We start from the raw sequence: 19066 nt of genomic DNA on the forward strand, positions 1-19066 counted from the left end.
GTTTATTTTAATTTCAGAAAATGATTATGAGACAATTTAAATATTTTAATATTTGGTTTCAGTTTTTGACAACTCATTTAATTATTCAAAGAGTTCTATGCTCTTTGTTGGTATTATTAATCAAAAAGCTAAGGAAACATACATTTCATTGCTCGCTCCCATAAACGCAATTGTGAGCATAAAACGAGCGTGCAGAGCGAAAAAAAGAGCGCTCTCTGCGAACCGACTGAGATGCGCAAAATTAGCATGACTCCAAAAAATATTTAAAGTAATCGATCACGAAAACGACCAAACATACAAAGTAGCAGTAATTATTTGATGCATCTTGAAACACACTTGATTAAATCATTTGCTCATCTCTTTTGCACATCTGCGCGACGGCAAACAATAAATATGCAAAACTAAGATGGTCTTCCATCGAATTCCATCCATTTTACCTGAAAAACGAGCTCTTCTAAAGGATGTTACAACTTTCCTTTCACCGTTTTGGCAGGCAGTTGCCGAAAGACCAAAACCGATGGATTAGGTTGCAGCATCACGTGCCATTGTTCCAGCGCTGGAATTAGTTTTCTCAAGGAAAGAAAACAGGGGATAAAAGACAGATGTTTCGAAATCTCTTACAACATGTCCTGCAATCCCCTGCCTCATTTCCATCTATGTATGTACATAGTTCTTTTTTATAGTATGTATGTAGACATTTTAAATAACAATTGCAAAATATTGTATGTACATAAATCAGATAACTCCATTTTCGTATTCTGTAGGTGTAACTATGTAAAAATCAATCGGTTTTTGGTGGCTATTGCCATTGCAATCAATCAAAAAGTTTTCTACTGATCCGGCAAACGGAAATCACAATTTTCCAGGTAGTCAGGTAGTGGCCTTCAGAGCGTGCCGGATCAATTTTGAACATGAGGGGAGAGAGGGCGAGCAGGCAGCTGCTGCGTTGTTTCTGTTTCATTGCCTCGCTGTGAATTTGGTGCACATGTCTTTTATTTTAGGCACTCGACGTTCAATTACAGCTGCTCTTCTAAATGTTGGAATTTTGAAATATTTTGTATTTTTTCAAATTAAGATAATATCACTGATTAAGGTAATGTGAGAGGGAACTACGATCGTAGACAGGCTCTGTGGGGGCCTTGCGATGTACATATGTATGTACATATGCGTAATTTGAAGAAATATAATGCTACTACCATGGGAGCACACGATTGTCTTTGAATATTGTTCGAGTCACCCCAATCTTGAAGAAACAAAACATCTTCCGCTTTTTTATGCGTTTCCTTTACATCTGCACTCAAACACATGCAGCACATACACACGCCTACATGCACATCAACACGTATGTATGTATGTACATACCTCATACAGCTGCACATTTTTCAATGCCAGCCAAGGACAGTGGCAGCTGCAACCGCCCGCCACTTTATCCGTCTGGCGTTACGTTCCGTTCCCGTTGATTGGCATTTAGTGAGAGGCATTAATGTGGCTTTCTAATTAATTGAATGCGCTTGCGGCTATTTGAGGAATTATGCTTGCACACACTTGCAGAGATGAACTCTAAATGCACAGTTTTTGTTATCAAGCTGCACAGCTGTACCGTTATCAATTGCATGCTGAGAATCCTCTCTCCTCTCCCACACATGCGCCACGAAGGAGGAGCTTTCTGCGGCAAAGCTCGCTCTTGGAGAGCGCGACTCCTGCTGCTGCTGTATTGTCAAAAATTTTCACTTAACCATCAGTCAAGTTTATCGTGGCGCCTTAGTTTAGTTGAAAGAAAATTCGCGCTGCGCAACGCGTCCGGACATCGCTGGGGCGCCCCCAGCAGCAGCAGCATAGCAGTATAAGCAGCAGAAAAAAAGTGAACACAACGAACCAGCAATTGGAAAAGGAATAATTAGTGATAATCAAAAAAGAGAAAATTATGGCAAAGACTGCTCTCTGGTGAAAATGTGTGTGTGTGTGTGTATTAAACTCTAAGAATGCCCAATGAGAACAACTGTACATGCCTGGTTAACCGTTATCGCAGCCTCCCAAAAATAAAAACCGAGGTGCAAAGAAAGAAAGAGAGATAGGGGGAATATTAGGCCGTATCGCTGTACATCTGCCTATCCCTTTTGTAGGAGGTGTCACTTATTTGGATTAAAATTAAAATCGAAATTTGTGTGCAGTACACACACACAAACATAGCCACGGACACGGACGCTTGGACAGAGGATTTTCTTTTTTGTATGCCCAAGAAGCAGAGAAACAAGAAAGAAGGCTAGCTTCGAAGGCCTCAGCATTTGATACACTGCGGAGCCATGTCATCGTGCGGTAGAATTGTTGTTATTAATGCGACCATGTACATATGTACATACAATATACATAAGTATATTTTGAATCTTGATGGTTGCCACATATGTACATATGTACATATATGCATACATAATTATGTACATATGTATGTATGTACTTATGTAAATAAGCGTGTACTGCGTTCAGCCAAAAGAGAAAAGTTTTTAAAATATTGATGTAATCAGTATGCATTTACATACATACATACATAGCTTTCACACTTAGGAACTAGAAACAAGCAGATACATAGATACACAGAGGACTGTTTAATGATTAAACTTTAATCGACTCGGCTGTCGATAATGATCTAGAATCGAAATTTCTGGCTTCTTTCGTTGCGTTACAAACAGAAAGCAAAACATTAGCACTCACAGAAAGAGTATTATAATAAGAAGCTCCGTTATGTTACACAGTCGCGCCCGTTAGTCGTCGTCGAATTCGGCAATAGGGATACGGCAGTCAAATATGAAGAAGAAAAAGAACACAGGCAGAAAGAGAAATGCAGGAAGATACAGAAGGAAAGACAGAGAGAGAGAAAGTGAGAGAGTAAAAACATGGCCACAAGAGAGGGATCGGGAGCGAGTGCACCGTGGTCTATGCGGGTGTTGAATGTGGTCGAAAATATTCATAATTTATACAAAAATTTCGTAATAGTGGGGGGTGAATGTGGGAGCTAGGAGACAACAAATTGGAATTGGCTCTGGGCAGGTGCAGCCTTCGGTTCGGCTTGTGCATGAAAATTTGACAAGTCAATTTCAATTTTGTCCTAAAATAGAAAACGCAATTTTCTCTAATTAACTTCCAGCGGAAATTGGTACTTTTCATTCAATGGGCGGAAAACTAGGAAATGGAATGCTGTACATATATACATATGAATGCATGTACATACATATGTAGACGTTCTGTGGGCTTGTAGGAACTATTGGGTGCTTTGGACTGACATAGAAAGTTAATTTCCTACAGCTTTCAACATTTTGCAATTGAGCATTTCTAACATTTCTAAATGTATTTTAATCAAAGAACGTTGGACTATCTCCATGCTAGGTCGTTGAAAAGTGCCTAAAATGTGTCAATATTTATTAATTTATTGAACGTGCAAAGTGATAAGAGACCGGAGTCAGGTCCTATCTTAATTTATTTTCGGGGCACATCCAATGACCAGCGATTTGATTAAAAAATGCGATTTGCACCCCCATCTTATCAAATTTATATAATTCATTAGATTACCTGAGAAGAGTTCAATATTATAATGGAGAGTGTAAGCCGCTTGGACACTTACATATTTCATTTGCATTTGGTCACCCACTGTACGGAACAGTGAAAAGCTTTTTGCTCACACAAGGACGCTTCCGTCTTGGCTCTCCTCCCCACACACCCACTCCCGAGGACGAAACGCCACGAGGCAGCGTTAAGTCTTAAATTTACTGTTAAAATTTGTTTTGTGTGAGAGTTTTTGTACCCAGGTTCCTCGTAGGGATCAGATCGGGCGGGGGGTATAACATGTTTGTGAGAAACTGTTTAATAGTTAAAAGGACATTGCTGCCAATTCCACGAGCTGGAAACAAAATAGGATGATTATATTATATGGAATTATATGGTTCCAAGTGGATGATTAAACACACACAATTAAATCTGTTTAAGAGGTATCCCCTTAGTCGGAAGATCTACTATAGCCCTTTCACATTCGTCTCCTTGTGATTCTGTTGTTTGATTTTGTGCTTTGCGTTGCCTCTATTTACCAAAGCGTCTTGTCGTCTCGTCTCTCCCAGTTTCCTGACCCCATCATAAATAAATAAAGATACCGCAGCAAACGGAAATGGATGTGCTTCATTCATAAACCAGAGCCTTGACAGATCGGGTCGGCTCGCTGATCAACGAATTGTTAAACAAAAGCCCACAAGCAACTTCAAAAAACCTCGCAAAAACAAAAGCAGCGTACACAGCCATGCCGGAAGAGAAGGATATATCCGGAAATATTTTGGAAAACGGACAGGCCACGGCTACGGCCACCTCAACGCCCAGCAAGTCTAAGCAGCAGAATCAGCGCCAGAAAACGCCCACAAGGCGGCGTCCCCATGATAGTGATGTGGTCGCTGGGGGCGTTGGCATCACCGGTGGCGGCGTGGTCATCCTGCCGCAGCATGTGCTCAACGAACTTTATCACAACTACTCGATTAAGCAGCGGCGCAGCGGCCTAAAATGGTTCCTGTTTGCGGCCGTGCTCTTCAATGTTTGGACCATTTGCATACCCTGGGATCAGGCCATACCTACAAGAGGTGAGTTTATTCTTCAATCTAGTATTTATTAATATTTAATTACTCATTTTAGTGGTCAACTGTTGCATGCTGGTGGCATATTTGGCTTTAACGGCCTTGATGCACATTGGACGACGTTCGGAGCAGCCTGCACTGAGACGCTTCCATCTGACGTTCCTGACAATTGTGCCGCGGGCACTTTGGTTCCTCTCCATGCTCCACTTCGCCGCCTATGTGATGCTGCAGCCCAGCTTCTCTCCAAGGTAAAGGCGACATAAAAAGCAACTCAAACGTTTCTGGATGTAAAATATATCCTTTATAGGGATGTACTTGGCTGGGCCATTTTGCTAAACTTCCTGATCTATGTAACGCTGCCGCTTCCACTGATTTTCCTTGGTCTGGTGATTGGTTTCTGCACGTACTTCAATTGCCTGAGTCTGCCCGTTGGCTTCTCTCGCCCTGATCCTCTCATTTCGGATCAGGCGGCGGCCAATGCAGTACTGATAGCCACCGCCGCCTTGATCGGTCTACTGTATTACTTTATGGGCGAGGCCAAGCAAAAGCGTGCCTTTTTGGAGGCCAAAAAGAGTCTGGAGGTAAAAATGGTCATCGAGGAACAGTCGGCCGAACAGGTCAGGATTTCTTTTACCCAATATTGTTTGTTGAGGATTTACATATGTCTCTATGATTTTTTTCAATGACTAGGAACGTTTGCTGTTGTCTGTGCTGCCCAAGCATGTGGCTATCAAGATGCGAGAGGATCTGGGCTCATCCAGTTCGGAGGCATTTAAAAAGATCTACATGAGTCGACACGAGAATGTGAGGTAGGTTGTGTTATAAAAACCAGCAATGGGAATAATGTGATCATTTGTCATAGATCCTTAGATCTCATCTCGTTTGGGTCCAATAAAACGAGTAACGAGTCTGTTATTCGCTCCTTCTCTTAGCCAAGTCTCAAACCATGCTTTACCTACTCATTTGTCTTATTTATAGCATCAGTTGCGAACTCAATTCAAAAATACATAAATCTGCAGAATGAAATCCACTCTGAGTACTTTATGGCTACTTCTAACGAAATGACCTTCCAAATACCTCAGTTCCTTAACTCGTTTTCTGAATTCATTGCTTCGTATCGCAATCAACTCTGTGTTATTCCCAGCGGAAACATTTTCCAAAGTAAATGAAGCCCTATTTCCATATCTTGCTCCTTACATTGCTGCATATTTGTAGGTGTTAATATTTGAATTAAATTATATTGCATTGCCCACTTGTTTAACCATTACACACTCCCTCTCTCACTCTCCTGCATTCTATTTGTACAAATAAGCATACTCTATGCGGATATTGTGGGCTTCACCGCAATCTCCTCGACATATAGCGCCCAAGATTTGGTTAAAATGCTTAACGAGCTCTTCGCACGCTTCGATAGGCTCGCCGAGGTAACAATTTCTATCGTTGTTTTTATTTCTTCTCTCCTACTCCGTCGTACATTCCATTGTTGGTTTTTCTATGTTTTCGTTTTTCGGTATTCTGCTATGTTTTCAGCTGTTTATTCACCTTTTCTTTCGGGAGACAGCCATAACATTAGAGGAAACTCCTCTAATGATGATTGTGATGTTTAAGATAAGCACCATCTAGAGTATTTTTCATTTCCCCTTTTCGAGTGTATTTTTCCCACTTTATTTGAATTCTTGTTACGTTTTCTCTCTTGCGCTTTTTTTCGCTGCCTGACTTCATATTTTGGTTTTTGTGTTGCCTGCCACCTTTTTTGGGGGTGTTTAGGGTGTGCCAGTGCCCCTAAAATCTAACCTAACTGACCGACCAACAAAAGTTATGTCCAGTCAGGCGTATCAAATGTTTCGAGTTGATTTTTTCTCTCATGCTTTACATTTTTTTTTAATGATTTATTTTAAGGGCTCCCGAGGGGTATCCCAGGTTATGTGTCGCTATTATTTTGAGCTTGAGTTAATTTGACTGCAATTTCGGGTTGGGTGCAAATGTTGAGTTTTTCGTTTCACTGATTTGTGGGGGGTTTGCTTTATTTTTTGTTTTCAGTTCATTTGTTGTCCTTTGCAGAGGGTAAAAGGGGAAATATAATGATGTTTATGCTTTGGCGGTGTATTTAAGTGGTTATATGGTTTATATGGTTATCATTTAATACAAAAATATATCTATTTTTGTTTGTTTCTTTTATTAAAAACCATACTTTAAACCGCTTCAAAACTGCTGAAATCACTTGACTCTAAATCCCATTTGGTTTCCCCTTTAGAAATATCAACAATTGCGCATTAAGATTCTGGGCGATTGCTATTATTGCATTAGCGGTGCCCCCGACGAGCGACCGGATCATGCGGTTATGTGTGTGCACATGGGACTCTCTATGGTGAAGGCCATCAAGTGAGTACGAGTATATTCTAGTTGAATGAGAAATTCCCCAAAAGGGACAAAAGGGATGGCATGCGACATGCGACATGCGACATGCCACAGCCGTGCCGGCAGTGTCCCCGGTGCCAGCGTCGACAGGAGGACAGGACGACAGGGCTACAGGCAACGCCAAATCAACGTTTGTTCAATTAATAATAATTGCACTTAACCACGCGCGCCCACGCGCCTGTCAAGTCCTGTAGCCCAGAGCCCGGAGTCCAACCCGGAGTCTCCCGAAGTCAGTAGCCCGTTTTGCTAAGCGACACTAACCTGCTACATGATGTTGCGTGTGCCCTCTACTCTCCACTGTACACTACTCTCCTCTCCTCTCCTCTTTTGTGCAGGTATGTGCAGCAGAAGGCCAACTCACCTGTTGATATGCGTGTGGGCATACACACGGGAGCTGTGCTGGCAGGCATACTCGGCCAGCGGCAGTGGCAGTTTGATGTCTACTCCAAGGACGTTGAGCTGGCTAATAAAATGGAATCCAGCGGCAAGGCGGGGTACGTTTTAGCGCATTCTCACTCTGTCTCCCTCTTTGCATCTCTTGCCACCCCACTGTTGCATAATTGATAACGTGGGCGGGCGGGAGTCCAGGCCACACTTGTGGCAAGTGCTTATTATGATTTGACTTTCGTCACTTCGGTATGCAAATTTATGGGTTCTGTTTGTGCACCGCCCACTCTCGAACAGACCCACTCTCCTGCACTGGTTGCAGGGATAAGTGCTCATGCAAATTGTTTTCTTTTGCTCACCCTTAAACGCTCAGACGCGTTCACATTTCGGACAAAACTTTGGCCTTCCTCAACGGAGAGTTTGAGGTGGAGCCTGCCTTTGGCGAGAAGAGGGAGGAGCTGCTACGTATAGCCGGATTGAAGACCTTCTTCATAACCAAGGTGGTAAAGCCGGTAAGTGGAATGGAGTGGAACTAAGTTTGTCTCTAAAATAATGTGCTATATAAATGTACAACAGTTTGCCTCGCCATGTGCCAAGAAAATCAACGAAACGCAAGCGGAAAACTCACAACTCAGCCCCAATGGATCAACCACGGATGTCGTTTCCGGTGGCGCAGAGGACAACGATGCTACATTAGACGATGAGGAACTGTTGGCGCAGAGTGCCACCACAAATGGCCATCAAACAGCCGAGGCTGAGGATGAGGAGGAGCAGATCAAGCTGGAGAACTTTAAGCAGCGCTTGAAAGACGAGCTGGTCACACGAGATGGACATGAGTAAGTATACTTTAAAGTACACATATACGAGCCCTCAAAATCAAATGAATGCCTCTTTTCTTAAAGGAACCTCACCAAAGACACCAACATCTTCCTGCGCTTCAAGAATCCACAATTGGAGCAATCCTATGCCGTGTACCGAGAGCCCTACAGCTCGCTGCCATTGCTGGCGGCACTCTTGGTGCAGTGCATCGATGTGCTTTACTCGTACTTGGTGCTGCCACGCTCAACGCTTCATTTCATTAACATAGCAGCGCCACTGGTGCCGATTGCCATGCTGGTGGTGATCAGCATTGCCGAGAGCTTCAGCGGTATGCTACCCAAGTTCTTTGTGGATGTAAGCAAGCGCTTCAATGACATTACCTTCGTGCGCGAGCTGGCGGCCATAATTATCGCCCTCACCATTGGCCTGAGCAATGTCATCGACATGGTTCGTTTCCGAGTCTGAGCCCCTCTGAGGCGTGCTCAAGTCCTTTAACATTCCCGCCATTGATTTTCATTGAATTTCATTGACAGTTCTTCTTCGTCACCTTCGTGCGCACGGAGCACATTGTGAGCGAAAGCGAATTCAATGCCACGGCTGGTCTGGGTTTGGGACTGGGTCTGGGTCTGGGTCTGGAGGCCGATGTGGATGTGGATGTGGCCGGTGCTGAGGCGGTCACCGCCGAGCACCTGCTACCCGAATCGTTTGTCGAACAAATGCGCGATGCAGTACCCACAGAACGTGTCCTATATCCGTCCTATTTGAGCAATTTCGGTGTCCTAATATTGATTGCGATTGCCGTGATTGCACAGCTCACGCATCTGACTAAAATACTGCTGCTATTGTCCATAGCGGGTGGGTCTAATCATTGTACTATCCTTGACTAACCTTCACATTTGTAATATTAATATTTAATTCGATTTTTAACAGCGCTGCATTGCTACTTCAACATATTCATCATGCAGGACCTGTACGCCCTGGAGGATGACCTGGCAGATCAGCCGTAAGAGGGGGATTTATAAATACATGGGGCTATCAGTGAAGTAGTGCGCAACTTAGTCTTTAGAGGCATTGCAAATATAAGGAACTATTTTGATTTCTTCCTGTAGAATTGTTAGAGAATGATAAATTGAGCAAATCAGGTCTTTGGACTGGACTCATTATAAGAACTCTTAATCAAACATGTTCCTCTCTTTCCATTCTTCAATTAGCATTTAACATTCGCATTACTTTTCCCTACATATTTATAGTCTAAATTCTTATATTTTCCAGCATCATCTCCTCACGCTATTGTGCCTCTGGGCTTTTGCTTGTGGCAGCCCTAGCTCTAAGCACCTTGGCCAGACATGTAAGTAAATGCTCCCACATAGTTCCACCACCAAATCTCCATGAAATCAATCTTGTCAGATGGATCACGAGGATCGTGTTATCTTCAAATGGAAAACCGAGGTGGCGGAACAGAAAGAGACCGCCAACGATATGCGGCAGCGTAACGAGGCTTTGGTATACAATGTGCTGCCGGTTCATGTGGCTGAGCACTTCATGAAGAATACCAAACGATCACACGATGATCTCTACTCTCAGAGTTATTCCGAGGTGGGAGTATTGTTTGCCAGCATGCCAAACTTTTCAGGTAAACTAAAGGAAACACTGAACTATTTGTAAACCACATTAAAATTCATAAATAAACAGATTTCTATTCGGAGGAAACGGTCAATAATCAGGGCCTGGAGTGTCTACGTTTTCTAAATGAAGTTATCTCTGATTTCGATGCGGTATGTCCCACAAACACCGAAAATGTATCTCAATCTGTACATTTTGTAACCGAATTGTTTCTCGTTTAGTTATTGGAGCTGCCACAGTTCCAGGACATCATCAAAATTAAGACAATTGGTTCTACTTACATGGCTGCCAGTGGCATTAATCTTCAGCGGAATCTTCGCTCGGATGCTTCCATCACCGAACGCTGGGCCCAGCTGGCCGTGCTCGTTGAATTTGCTCTGGAACTCACGCACACTCTGCAGGGCATCAATGAGCAGTCCTTCAATCATTTTGTTCTCAAGATGGGCATCAATCATGGACCCATAACGGCGGGTGTGATCGGTGCTAGGAAGCCACACTACGATATCTGGGGCAACACGGTGAATGTGGCATCGCGCATGGAGAGCACCGGCAAGGCTGGTGCCATTCAGGTCACCGAGGAGACCTGCAACATTCTGCAGCAGTTTGGCTACACATTTCAGCAGCGTGGCCTGGTGTCGGTCAAGGGAAAGGGCCAATTGATGACCTACTATTTGCAGGTGGGCATTGCAGAACAACTCTTTAGCATATCTCTTGATATGTGTATGTCTTTCCCAGGGCAAGTCTCAGCCTTGTGCAGAGCCAGCAGCGACACCAGCAGCCATTGAGCTACACGAGACGACTCTGGAGTCCACCACAGAGCTGGATATCTCGGACATCAAGACGCCGCTGCTTAAACTCAAGGGCCAGGAGGCGCCAGCGGCGGAGAGTGGGCCGGCGTCCAGTCTGGGCAATGGCAGTGCCGGCCAAGTGGGCGAATCTCAATCCTTATTGGAATAATTTACGAGTCTTTTCCGTATTGCATATTTTCATTTGCATTTCCATTTAGTCTCTACGAGTGTGTGTGTGTTTGTGTCGTCTGTGTGCGTGTGGCTGTGCTGATTATACTCTTAGATAACTGTTGCTATATATTTTTGCCTCCGTGTGATATTCCATAAAAAAACCAAACAACCAAAAATTCGATTTTAGTTCAAAATTAAAAATTATAAACTGTGTACCTAAGAAAACTAAAGAAAAAGCGATGATGCATAACTTTTAAATATATATTTAACTATGGCTAAGTACTTTTAATTACTTGTGAATTAACTTTTGTTTCAAACAACAACAAATTGTTATCTGATTTTCAAAGGAACTGTAATATAAGTGAACCCTCGTGAACCCCCCACTTTGCTTTACAAAAAACAAAAAAACTATTTAACTGATGTGTAGTTGAAGTAGGACAAAACAAAAACATTCACTTTTGCATCTGAATGTTTCAAATAACGAGTATTAATTATGTATGCTCATTAACTAAAACCATAGTAATTATATACATATGTATGTGTATTACTAAAATATACAAATATGTATGCTAAGTCCTAGAATCCGTATCCCACCACAAACAAACTGCAACCCACAAAAGAAGTCCAACAAAATAGTCGAATGAAAATTGAATAACTATAAATTATAAATTAGTTTATGGGCATAGAAATCCTAGGCAAGTGTACTATTAACTACGTTAACATATACATACATACATATACATATATAAACACGGAAGCATACATACATATAGTGCATATACATACTTATAGGCATATACATATAGTTAATATACAAATTAATATATAGCATCTGCATGCTTATTAGAACATTTCAACGAACTAGCAAATGAAGCAAACAAACGAAACGAACTTACATAGCGAACAAATAGAATAGAAAACAAAGCGAAACTAATATTAACAAATTGTAAAACCTTTTTAAATTTATCTAAAAAATGTATGTCTATTGTCCATGTCCATGTGTGCCCCCACCCACTACTTTCCATTTGGTTTAATGGCTAAAAGCAGGACAATCAGTTAAGGAAAAAAACAGCAACGATGATTGGCATTATAGCTTTTCTAAAAATGTTCCAAAAATTTCTCTCTCCACTGGTTAACTAAACACTAACGATATCATTTTTAAACTTATTATTTCCTTAGAGAAATGCTTTTCAAACCATTAAAACGATGCATTTTTTCTATCATTTTCTAAATGAACTAAAATGAACTAAACAAAAATTAAAAACAAACCAATTAGAACATTATAGTAAAAAAATAAAGAAATACAACTAAAAGAAAACTTTTTACTTTCGTCTATGGCGTATTAATGGGTAAATCCAAATTAATCGTGGCGGTGTGCGTCCAAATGATGAGCGGGAGCAATGTTGGCCAAGTCAGAAACCAGATGAAAATCTCTACTCGGAGGAGCAGCCTTTTAACTTACCGACTAAATGTTATGACAGCACACCTGAAGCTGGATCTACTCGTGCTGCAGGTTGTCCCGTTCTTGCATGTCATTCCATGTCAGCGGTGGACTCTGTGTTGGCTACTGGCTACTGGCTACTGCTGTTGCTGTGCTATCTGCAAAACGGGAGCCGCGAATATAATCTTATTTTGCAGAAATTCAAACCACCGCCAAAAAATGCTTAAGAAACAGAACAAACCAAACGCGTTTTACAGCAATGAAATAAACTCACGATATGAACAACGAAACGAACAGAGCCAAAATATCTGGTGTCAGATAAAAGTGACAAATGAATTTTATGTAAACCTAGACAAGCTAGCTAGGAAAATATTCATGTTTTCTAAAATATTATGTTCTAAAATACACATTTGTTGATGAACAACCATAAACAACTGTAAGGGGACAGTGGAAACGGATACACTAACCCAACAACTGCGCCAGCCCTCGTCAAATACTGCAGGTGAGCATATATTGTATACTTTTGGGGATATTTTAACTACGAAAATGAGTTCAATGTATATTTACGGTATATCGGTGTATAAAATTAAATATACCATTATTTAATGAATTTCATCGGTCTACTAAATTTCATTTTGTAATGAATATTCAAGAATATAGGCTATCGAAACTACCATACGCATGTTTTTCGAATGTTCCTTGAAGATTTTCTTTCTTCTCAGTAGGGACTTTCTCTCTCTCTCTTAAGGAATGTTTCTCCTTCGCAACATGAGAATTTTCATCACAACAATGAGTCAACACACAAGTGCCCATACTATACTATACTATCGGTTGGCCAGCAACAAATTGTAAAATACACACGTAACTTTTTACGATATATAATTGGTTGACCTTTATAGTTTTAATCTTATTTTGCAATCAATGCAATAAAGACAAGTCATGAAAATCAGCCAATTTTGTGGAGAATTGAATGATAATTCGAGTAGAACTACAGTTTCAAAGGTAGGAACTCTAACTAGTTAGTAATGTTAAACAGACTAGCAACATCGAGGAAAATGATTTAAGAATGACGGTATCTTTGCGGTATATTTATAAAATGAGAAGTTATATTTTAGTATATTTCCGAGGGTCTGTCGGTCCCGCGGTCACACTGCTTCGACTAGCAAAAGGTGCAAAAAACTAAATTTTCGGCGTAATTAATTAGTAAATAAATTAATTGAGTAGTAGGTGAGTGCTGTCATTGATAACGCCGTTGTCAATGGCAACGGTGGCCCTCCAACTGTGAACTTATTCATTAATTAAGTGCAGTGCAGTGCAAGGTGAAACGCGCTGTGGCCCCCGTCGCGACGTTCTCTCCCTCGCCTGGCCGTGATTATGCTGCAAGCAGCGCTGCCCACGTATAAATGAGGGTCGCCGTTGCTTTTGCTATTGTTGTTGCTGCCACTGCAGCTTTTGTTGTTGTAATTGTTGGATAGAAAGAAATGAAAATTGTGCTTACTTGGATTTACCTTACTTTCCTTTCTCCTCGGCTCGCCCCGCTCCTGATGCTGCTGCTGATACTGCTACTGCTGCAAAATGAAAACCAACAAGTCCACCATCCAAACCAAACCCCAGACGGACCCACACACCCACACACACGCACGAGATGTCTCTGAAGCCAAAAATAGTGGAATTTGTTGATGTTTGGCCGCGCTTGCGCTGCATAGCAGAGTCGGTGATAACATTGAGCAAAGTGGAACGGGCCGTATGGAATACGAGTTTTAGGTATGTAAGTGTGATGACGGGTGACGGCGCTGCGGCATGAGTTGCCAAAAAAACTGAAATTGCTAAAAATTGCCCCATCTCATATACACGCACACACACTAACGAATCGAATCGAAACATACCACACACTTATAGCGATGTATATACGTTGTGCGTGGCGCAGCCGGAACCGATGGCCGATCGTCTGTACACCGAGACAAAGCATTTCCTCGAGAAGCACGTACAGGAGATGCTCGCCCAGAAGGTGCTCTCGGAGACGGATGCAGCCAATGCGAACAAATCCCTCAGCAAGCCGGACTTACTGCAGCGCTACTACACCACCTGGATGGAGTATAGCCAGGGCATCAAGTATCTGCATCAGTTGTACATGTAAGCGCATACCAGCAGGTATACGAGTCACCGAGACACGGCCTTTCTTATTTGTGTAATTCCTCTCTTGCAGCTATCTGAACCAGCAGCATATCAAGAAACAAAAGATCACCGACACGGAATCGTTCTACGGCAATGTGTCGGGCGATGCAGCCGAACAGATGGAGATTGGTGAGCTTGGCCTGGACATATGGCGACTGTATATGGTCGAGTATTTGGCAACGGAGCTGGTGCGACACGTCCTAGAAGGCATTGCCGCGGATCGGGCCAGCAACGGCACCCTCGACCATCATCGAGTGCAGATCATCAACGGTGTCATCCACAGTTTCGTCGAGGTGCAGGACTATAAGAAGAGCGGCTCGCTGAAGCTCTACCAGGATCTATTTGAGGCACCCATGCTGGAGGCCAGCGGCGCCTACTACACAGACGAGGCCAACAAGCTGCTGCAGCGATGCACCGTCTCGCAGTACATGCAGGAGGTGATCCGGATACTGGAGTACGAAAGCAGACGGGCACAAAAATTCCTGCATGTCAGCTCGCTGGCCAAGCTGCGGAAACAGTGCGAGGAGAAGTTTATTAACGATCGTCTGGGCTTTATCTACTCGGAGTGTCGCGAGATGGTGTCCGAGGAGCGGCGACAGGATCTGCGGAATATGTACATCGTACTGAAGCCCATACCCGATCATTTAAAGTCCGAGCTCATCCAAACCTTCCTCGAACACATCAAGAACGAGGGCCTGGAGACGGTGTCGGCGCTAAAGGGCGAGAATATACACATCTCCTTCGTTGAGAATATGCTGAAGGTGCATCAGAAGTATCAAGAGCTGATCGGCGATGTCTTTGAGAACGACTCACTGTTCCTGAGCGCCCTGGACAAGGCGTGCGCCAGTGTGATCAATCGTCGGCCCAGTGAGCGTGTGCCATGTCGCAGTGCAGAGTATGTGGCCCGGTATTGTGACACTCTTCTGAAGAAATCGAAGACCTGCGAGGCAGAAATCGATCAGAAGCTCACCAACAACATCACCATATTCAAGTACATCGAGGACAAGGATGTCTATCAAAAGTTCTACAGTCGATTGCTAGCCAAGCGACTGATACACGAGCAGAGCCAGAGTATGGATGCGGAGGAGGGCATGATCAACCGATTAAAGGTATATTTCTACATTTCTGTCTAGTCATTAATAGAGCTCGAGTGCTATACATAGTTCTTCCTCAGCACATTTTTTGCGTGACGACGCAATAAATGTGTGTGTGTGTGTGTGTTTTTTTGTCCGTAAAATCATGCACGCAAACTGTAATCAACAGCCCCGGCTTGATAACGAAAGACCTGACCTTTCGTAACTCACACAATTTAACCATTCGTATCGATAATTCAATTAAAACGATAAAGCTGAAGAGATCTTTTGTGATTACTAAGCCGCAATAGCGATAGAGTTTGATACGTTCTTCGGCAGTAATCACATTGTTTTACCCCACTAATCCCTGATTATCTGTATCTTTATAGCAAGCCTGCGGTTATGAATTCACCAATAAGCTGCATCGCATGTTTACGGACATTTCGGTGTCGACAGATCTGAACAACAAGTTCAACACTCACCTTAAGGACACCAACGTCGAGCTGGGCAAGTCGTTCACCGTTAATTTATGGCTTGATTTCTTAATAAATGTATTCTCCCTCTTCTTCCCTGCCCCGTACAGGCATCAATCTGTCGATTAAGGTGCTGCAGGCTGGCGCCTGGCCATTGGGCTCAACGCAGGTTATACCATTTGCCGTGCCACAGGAGTTTGAAAAATCAATTAAAATGGTACGTAGTATTGGAATGGGGAGGGGGCCGTAACGAAGCAACGCAGCATGTTCCTGGAAATCAAACTCAAAGATGCACCAGGCAGTGAAATCGATTTTTCTCATTTGTCTTCTAACCACAAGGTAGATGCTGACCCGAGTCTTTATTTATCTCTTTCAGTTTGAGGACTATTATCATAAATTATTTAGTGGCCGTAAGCTAACGTGGCTTCATCACATGTGCCATGGCGAGCTGAAGCTTAGTCATTTGAAGAAGTCCTATATTGTAACAATGCAAACGTATCAAATGGCGATAATATTGCTGTTCGAGACATGCGACAGCTTGAGCTGTCGGGAGATACAGAACACGCTGCAGCTGAATGATGAAACGTTTCAGAAGCACATGCAGCCAATGATTGAGTCAAAGCTGTTGAATGCCAGCTCAGAGAATCTCGCCGGGGAGACACGTATCGACTTAAATATGGAGTATACAAATAAGCGGACGAAATTTAAGATAAGCTCGGCACTACAAAAGGAAACGCCCCAGGAGGTGAGCGAGAGTGATAACGATATCTTGTGTATTATCTGAATGTATTTTTAAACGCAAATTTATTTTCATTTAGGTGGAGCATACGATCAACTCGGTGGATGAGGATCGCAAGCTGTTTCTGCAGGCAGCCATTGTGCGAATTATGAAGGCGCGCAAAGTGTTGAAGCATAATGCGTTAATACAAGAGGTGTGTGTCTTGAACTATAGAGTATAGATGAAACTAAAATGTATAACTCTTTATAGGTCCTGTCATTATCGAAAGTCAGCTTTACACCCAATATTGCAATGATCAAAAAGTGTGTGGAATCCTTAATTGATAAACAATATATTGAGAGAACTGCTAATTCGGGAGACGAATATAGTTACATGGCCTAGGCAACATGTGTGCTTGGAGCAAGCCCAACTCTTTGGCGTTAATTGTGGAGATTATTTAACTCGTAAAACAAAATAACAAAATCCAAAAACTCCAAACACACACACAATACAAACACACACAGAGGATGTAAACACAAACGTTATATATTTTGTCTTATCCAAGCTCAAAAATGGACAAGAAAGTGTCGTCAGCTAAATATATTAACCAATTATTTTGTCTGATTTAAATATTCCTGAAAAGAGCGTTGACACAAGCACGCAGGAAATGGAATGCTGTAGGTGATGCAATTTAATCATTTTTGGTTTATGATCTTAGCTTATCGGAATGAAAAAATGAGTGGCGGCGATCGATCGATGATGTTACTGATACTTTTAATTTAGCTTAGTTAGTCGCCTCGTTTTGATTTAATGCGTGTGTTTTACATTGTAGATATATCCCATTTTGTGTATTGTATATTTATCTGGTTTTATGCGCACACGCACAAAGCAGAACAAACAAATTTAAAAGTTGTATAATAAAAACCGAAAACAGATTTGTATGTGAAGTATGTCCATATATGCGAAATATTTCTTCCTCAACACACAAACAAACGTGAATTCCGATTCCATGGTGTTCCGTATATCCGTATATCTAGACAGGCAGGACCACACAGAGAGTGGACGAGAACAAGTACATATGTACACATAAAATATCGAACCTAACAACTAAGGAATACTATATATTTGTAAATAAATTAAAATGTTATTTACTCATATTTAACGTTAGATGATACTTCGAATAGTGCCTACACTTGTTCGGATCTATTAATATTTCGATTAAAAAAACAAAGTTATTTATTTTCTGTTCAATGCTATTCTCTTTATTTCATTTCTTTAACCCTCATAATATTGTTTATTTTAAAAATTCTTCATTTTCATGATTAAAAAATTATATAATTTTTACTCTTTTATCTGTTGTTTTCTATGCTGGCTATCTGCTAACTGGCTGTATGGCATGTGTGTTTTCTGTATGTTTGGTTTTCGTGAGATTTTATTGTAATTTGTCATTTGAAATGATGTCGGAATTGTATCCCACATTAAATTATTAACTATTTTTATCTGACGGCTTAGGTCGAAAGTTTTTTTTTTTCGTTAGAAGAATGCGTGAGTTTAGTGTTAATTTCATTTTAGTTCATAGAAGAATGAAAAAATAGATTTTTAATTGAGTGAATATTATTGTTTTATTTGCATTTGCCGTTCATGGAATATAATTTATTTGCCCATTTTCTTTTTATGATTTTAATTTGCATTTCGTTTTCCCGTTCTGTTTTTTTTTCTTCCTTTTTTTGGTTTTCAAATCTTTCTATTCATTTGCATGCTACTTGTCTAAAAAATATATATTCAATAATATTAATTCAAATAAATGTACATATATATATTGTAATAATAATAAATACCAACTTTCTATAGCATATAATATATAATTCGTTAATAATACTTTCAACTTGCTCTAAGAGGGGGGGCGGGGGATATTGGCCACCACCTCCTCCTGCTGCTGCTCGTAAGATGCTGCCTAACTTCAATCTCATCTCCAGCGTGTTGGTTTATCAGTGAAGGAGTGTTAATAAAAAATATGTTATCTCCCATACAATATAATATATCATTCTGTTTTTTTTTCGTTTTGTTTTTAATTATTTAATGACTAGTAAACGTTTACAGTTTTGTTGTTGTTATTGCAGTTTATAATCCCCAAACTATCCATCTATATTAGCGCTCAAAAAATGAGAAATGCTCGCTGGTAAAATCGAGTTGAGCATTTTTATGAACAGATTTTTCATCAAATTCATTTTCGAATTTTCTTCGTGTTTTTCTTATTTTTGGTATTTTTTTATCAAACATTCTTTGAAATGTGGAGGGCGTAACTTCATTATTTTATAATTTTTTTCATTTCGAAATTAAATATGTATTATCTTTACTTGAATTTGGTAGTGG

General features: G+C 41.4%; 2 protein-coding genes across 3 annotated transcripts; both read left to right on the plus strand.

Moving 5' to 3' along the window:
- Positions 1–1736: 1736 nt before the first annotated feature.
- Positions 1737–11722, plus strand: LOC117902465 (adenylate cyclase type 3). Of its 2 annotated transcripts, XM_034813870.1 has the most exons (17): positions 4072–4613; positions 4666–4855; positions 4915–5224; positions 5298–5416; positions 5920–6031; positions 6862–6989; positions 7361–7519; positions 7786–7924; positions 7989–8248; positions 8315–8678; positions 8765–9086; positions 9162–9234; positions 9504–9579; positions 9639–9864; positions 9924–10006; positions 10076–10531; positions 10590–11722. In XM_034813870.1, the coding sequence occupies exons 1-17, from the start codon at positions 4283–4285 to the stop codon at positions 10809–10811; spliced, it is 3570 nt and encodes a 1189-aa protein (XP_034669761.1). In that variant the 5' UTR covers positions 4072–4282; the 3' UTR covers positions 10812–11722. The 2 variants fall into 2 exon arrangements, with proteins under 2 accessions (XP_034669762.1, XP_034669761.1); XM_034813871.1 differs by lacking the exons at positions 5920–6031; positions 7786–7924; positions 7989–8248; ... (6 more) ...; positions 10076–10531; positions 10590–11722 and adding an exon at positions 1737–1952 and having other exon boundaries at positions 4107–4613; positions 7361–7496.
- A 1698-nt stretch (positions 11723–13420) lies between these two features.
- LOC117902467 (cullin-2) lies at positions 13421–17624 on the plus strand. Its single transcript, XM_034813873.1, has 9 exons — positions 13421–13481; positions 13845–14018; positions 14154–14387; positions 14461–15538; positions 15892–16009; positions 16086–16192; positions 16352–16720; positions 16794–16907; positions 16964–17624. The coding sequence occupies exons 2-9, from the start codon at positions 13900–13902 to the stop codon at positions 17093–17095; spliced, it is 2271 nt and encodes a 756-aa protein (XP_034669764.1). The 5' UTR covers positions 13421–13481; positions 13845–13899; the 3' UTR covers positions 17096–17624.
- The last annotated feature ends 1442 nt before the right edge of the window (positions 17625–19066 follow it).

The sequence above is a fragment of the Drosophila subobscura genome, chromosome U, assembly GCF_008121235.1.
Source record: "Drosophila subobscura isolate 14011-0131.10 chromosome U, UCBerk_Dsub_1.0, whole genome shotgun sequence".
Classification (NCBI taxonomy): domain Eukaryota; kingdom Metazoa; phylum Arthropoda; class Insecta; order Diptera; family Drosophilidae; genus Drosophila; species Drosophila subobscura.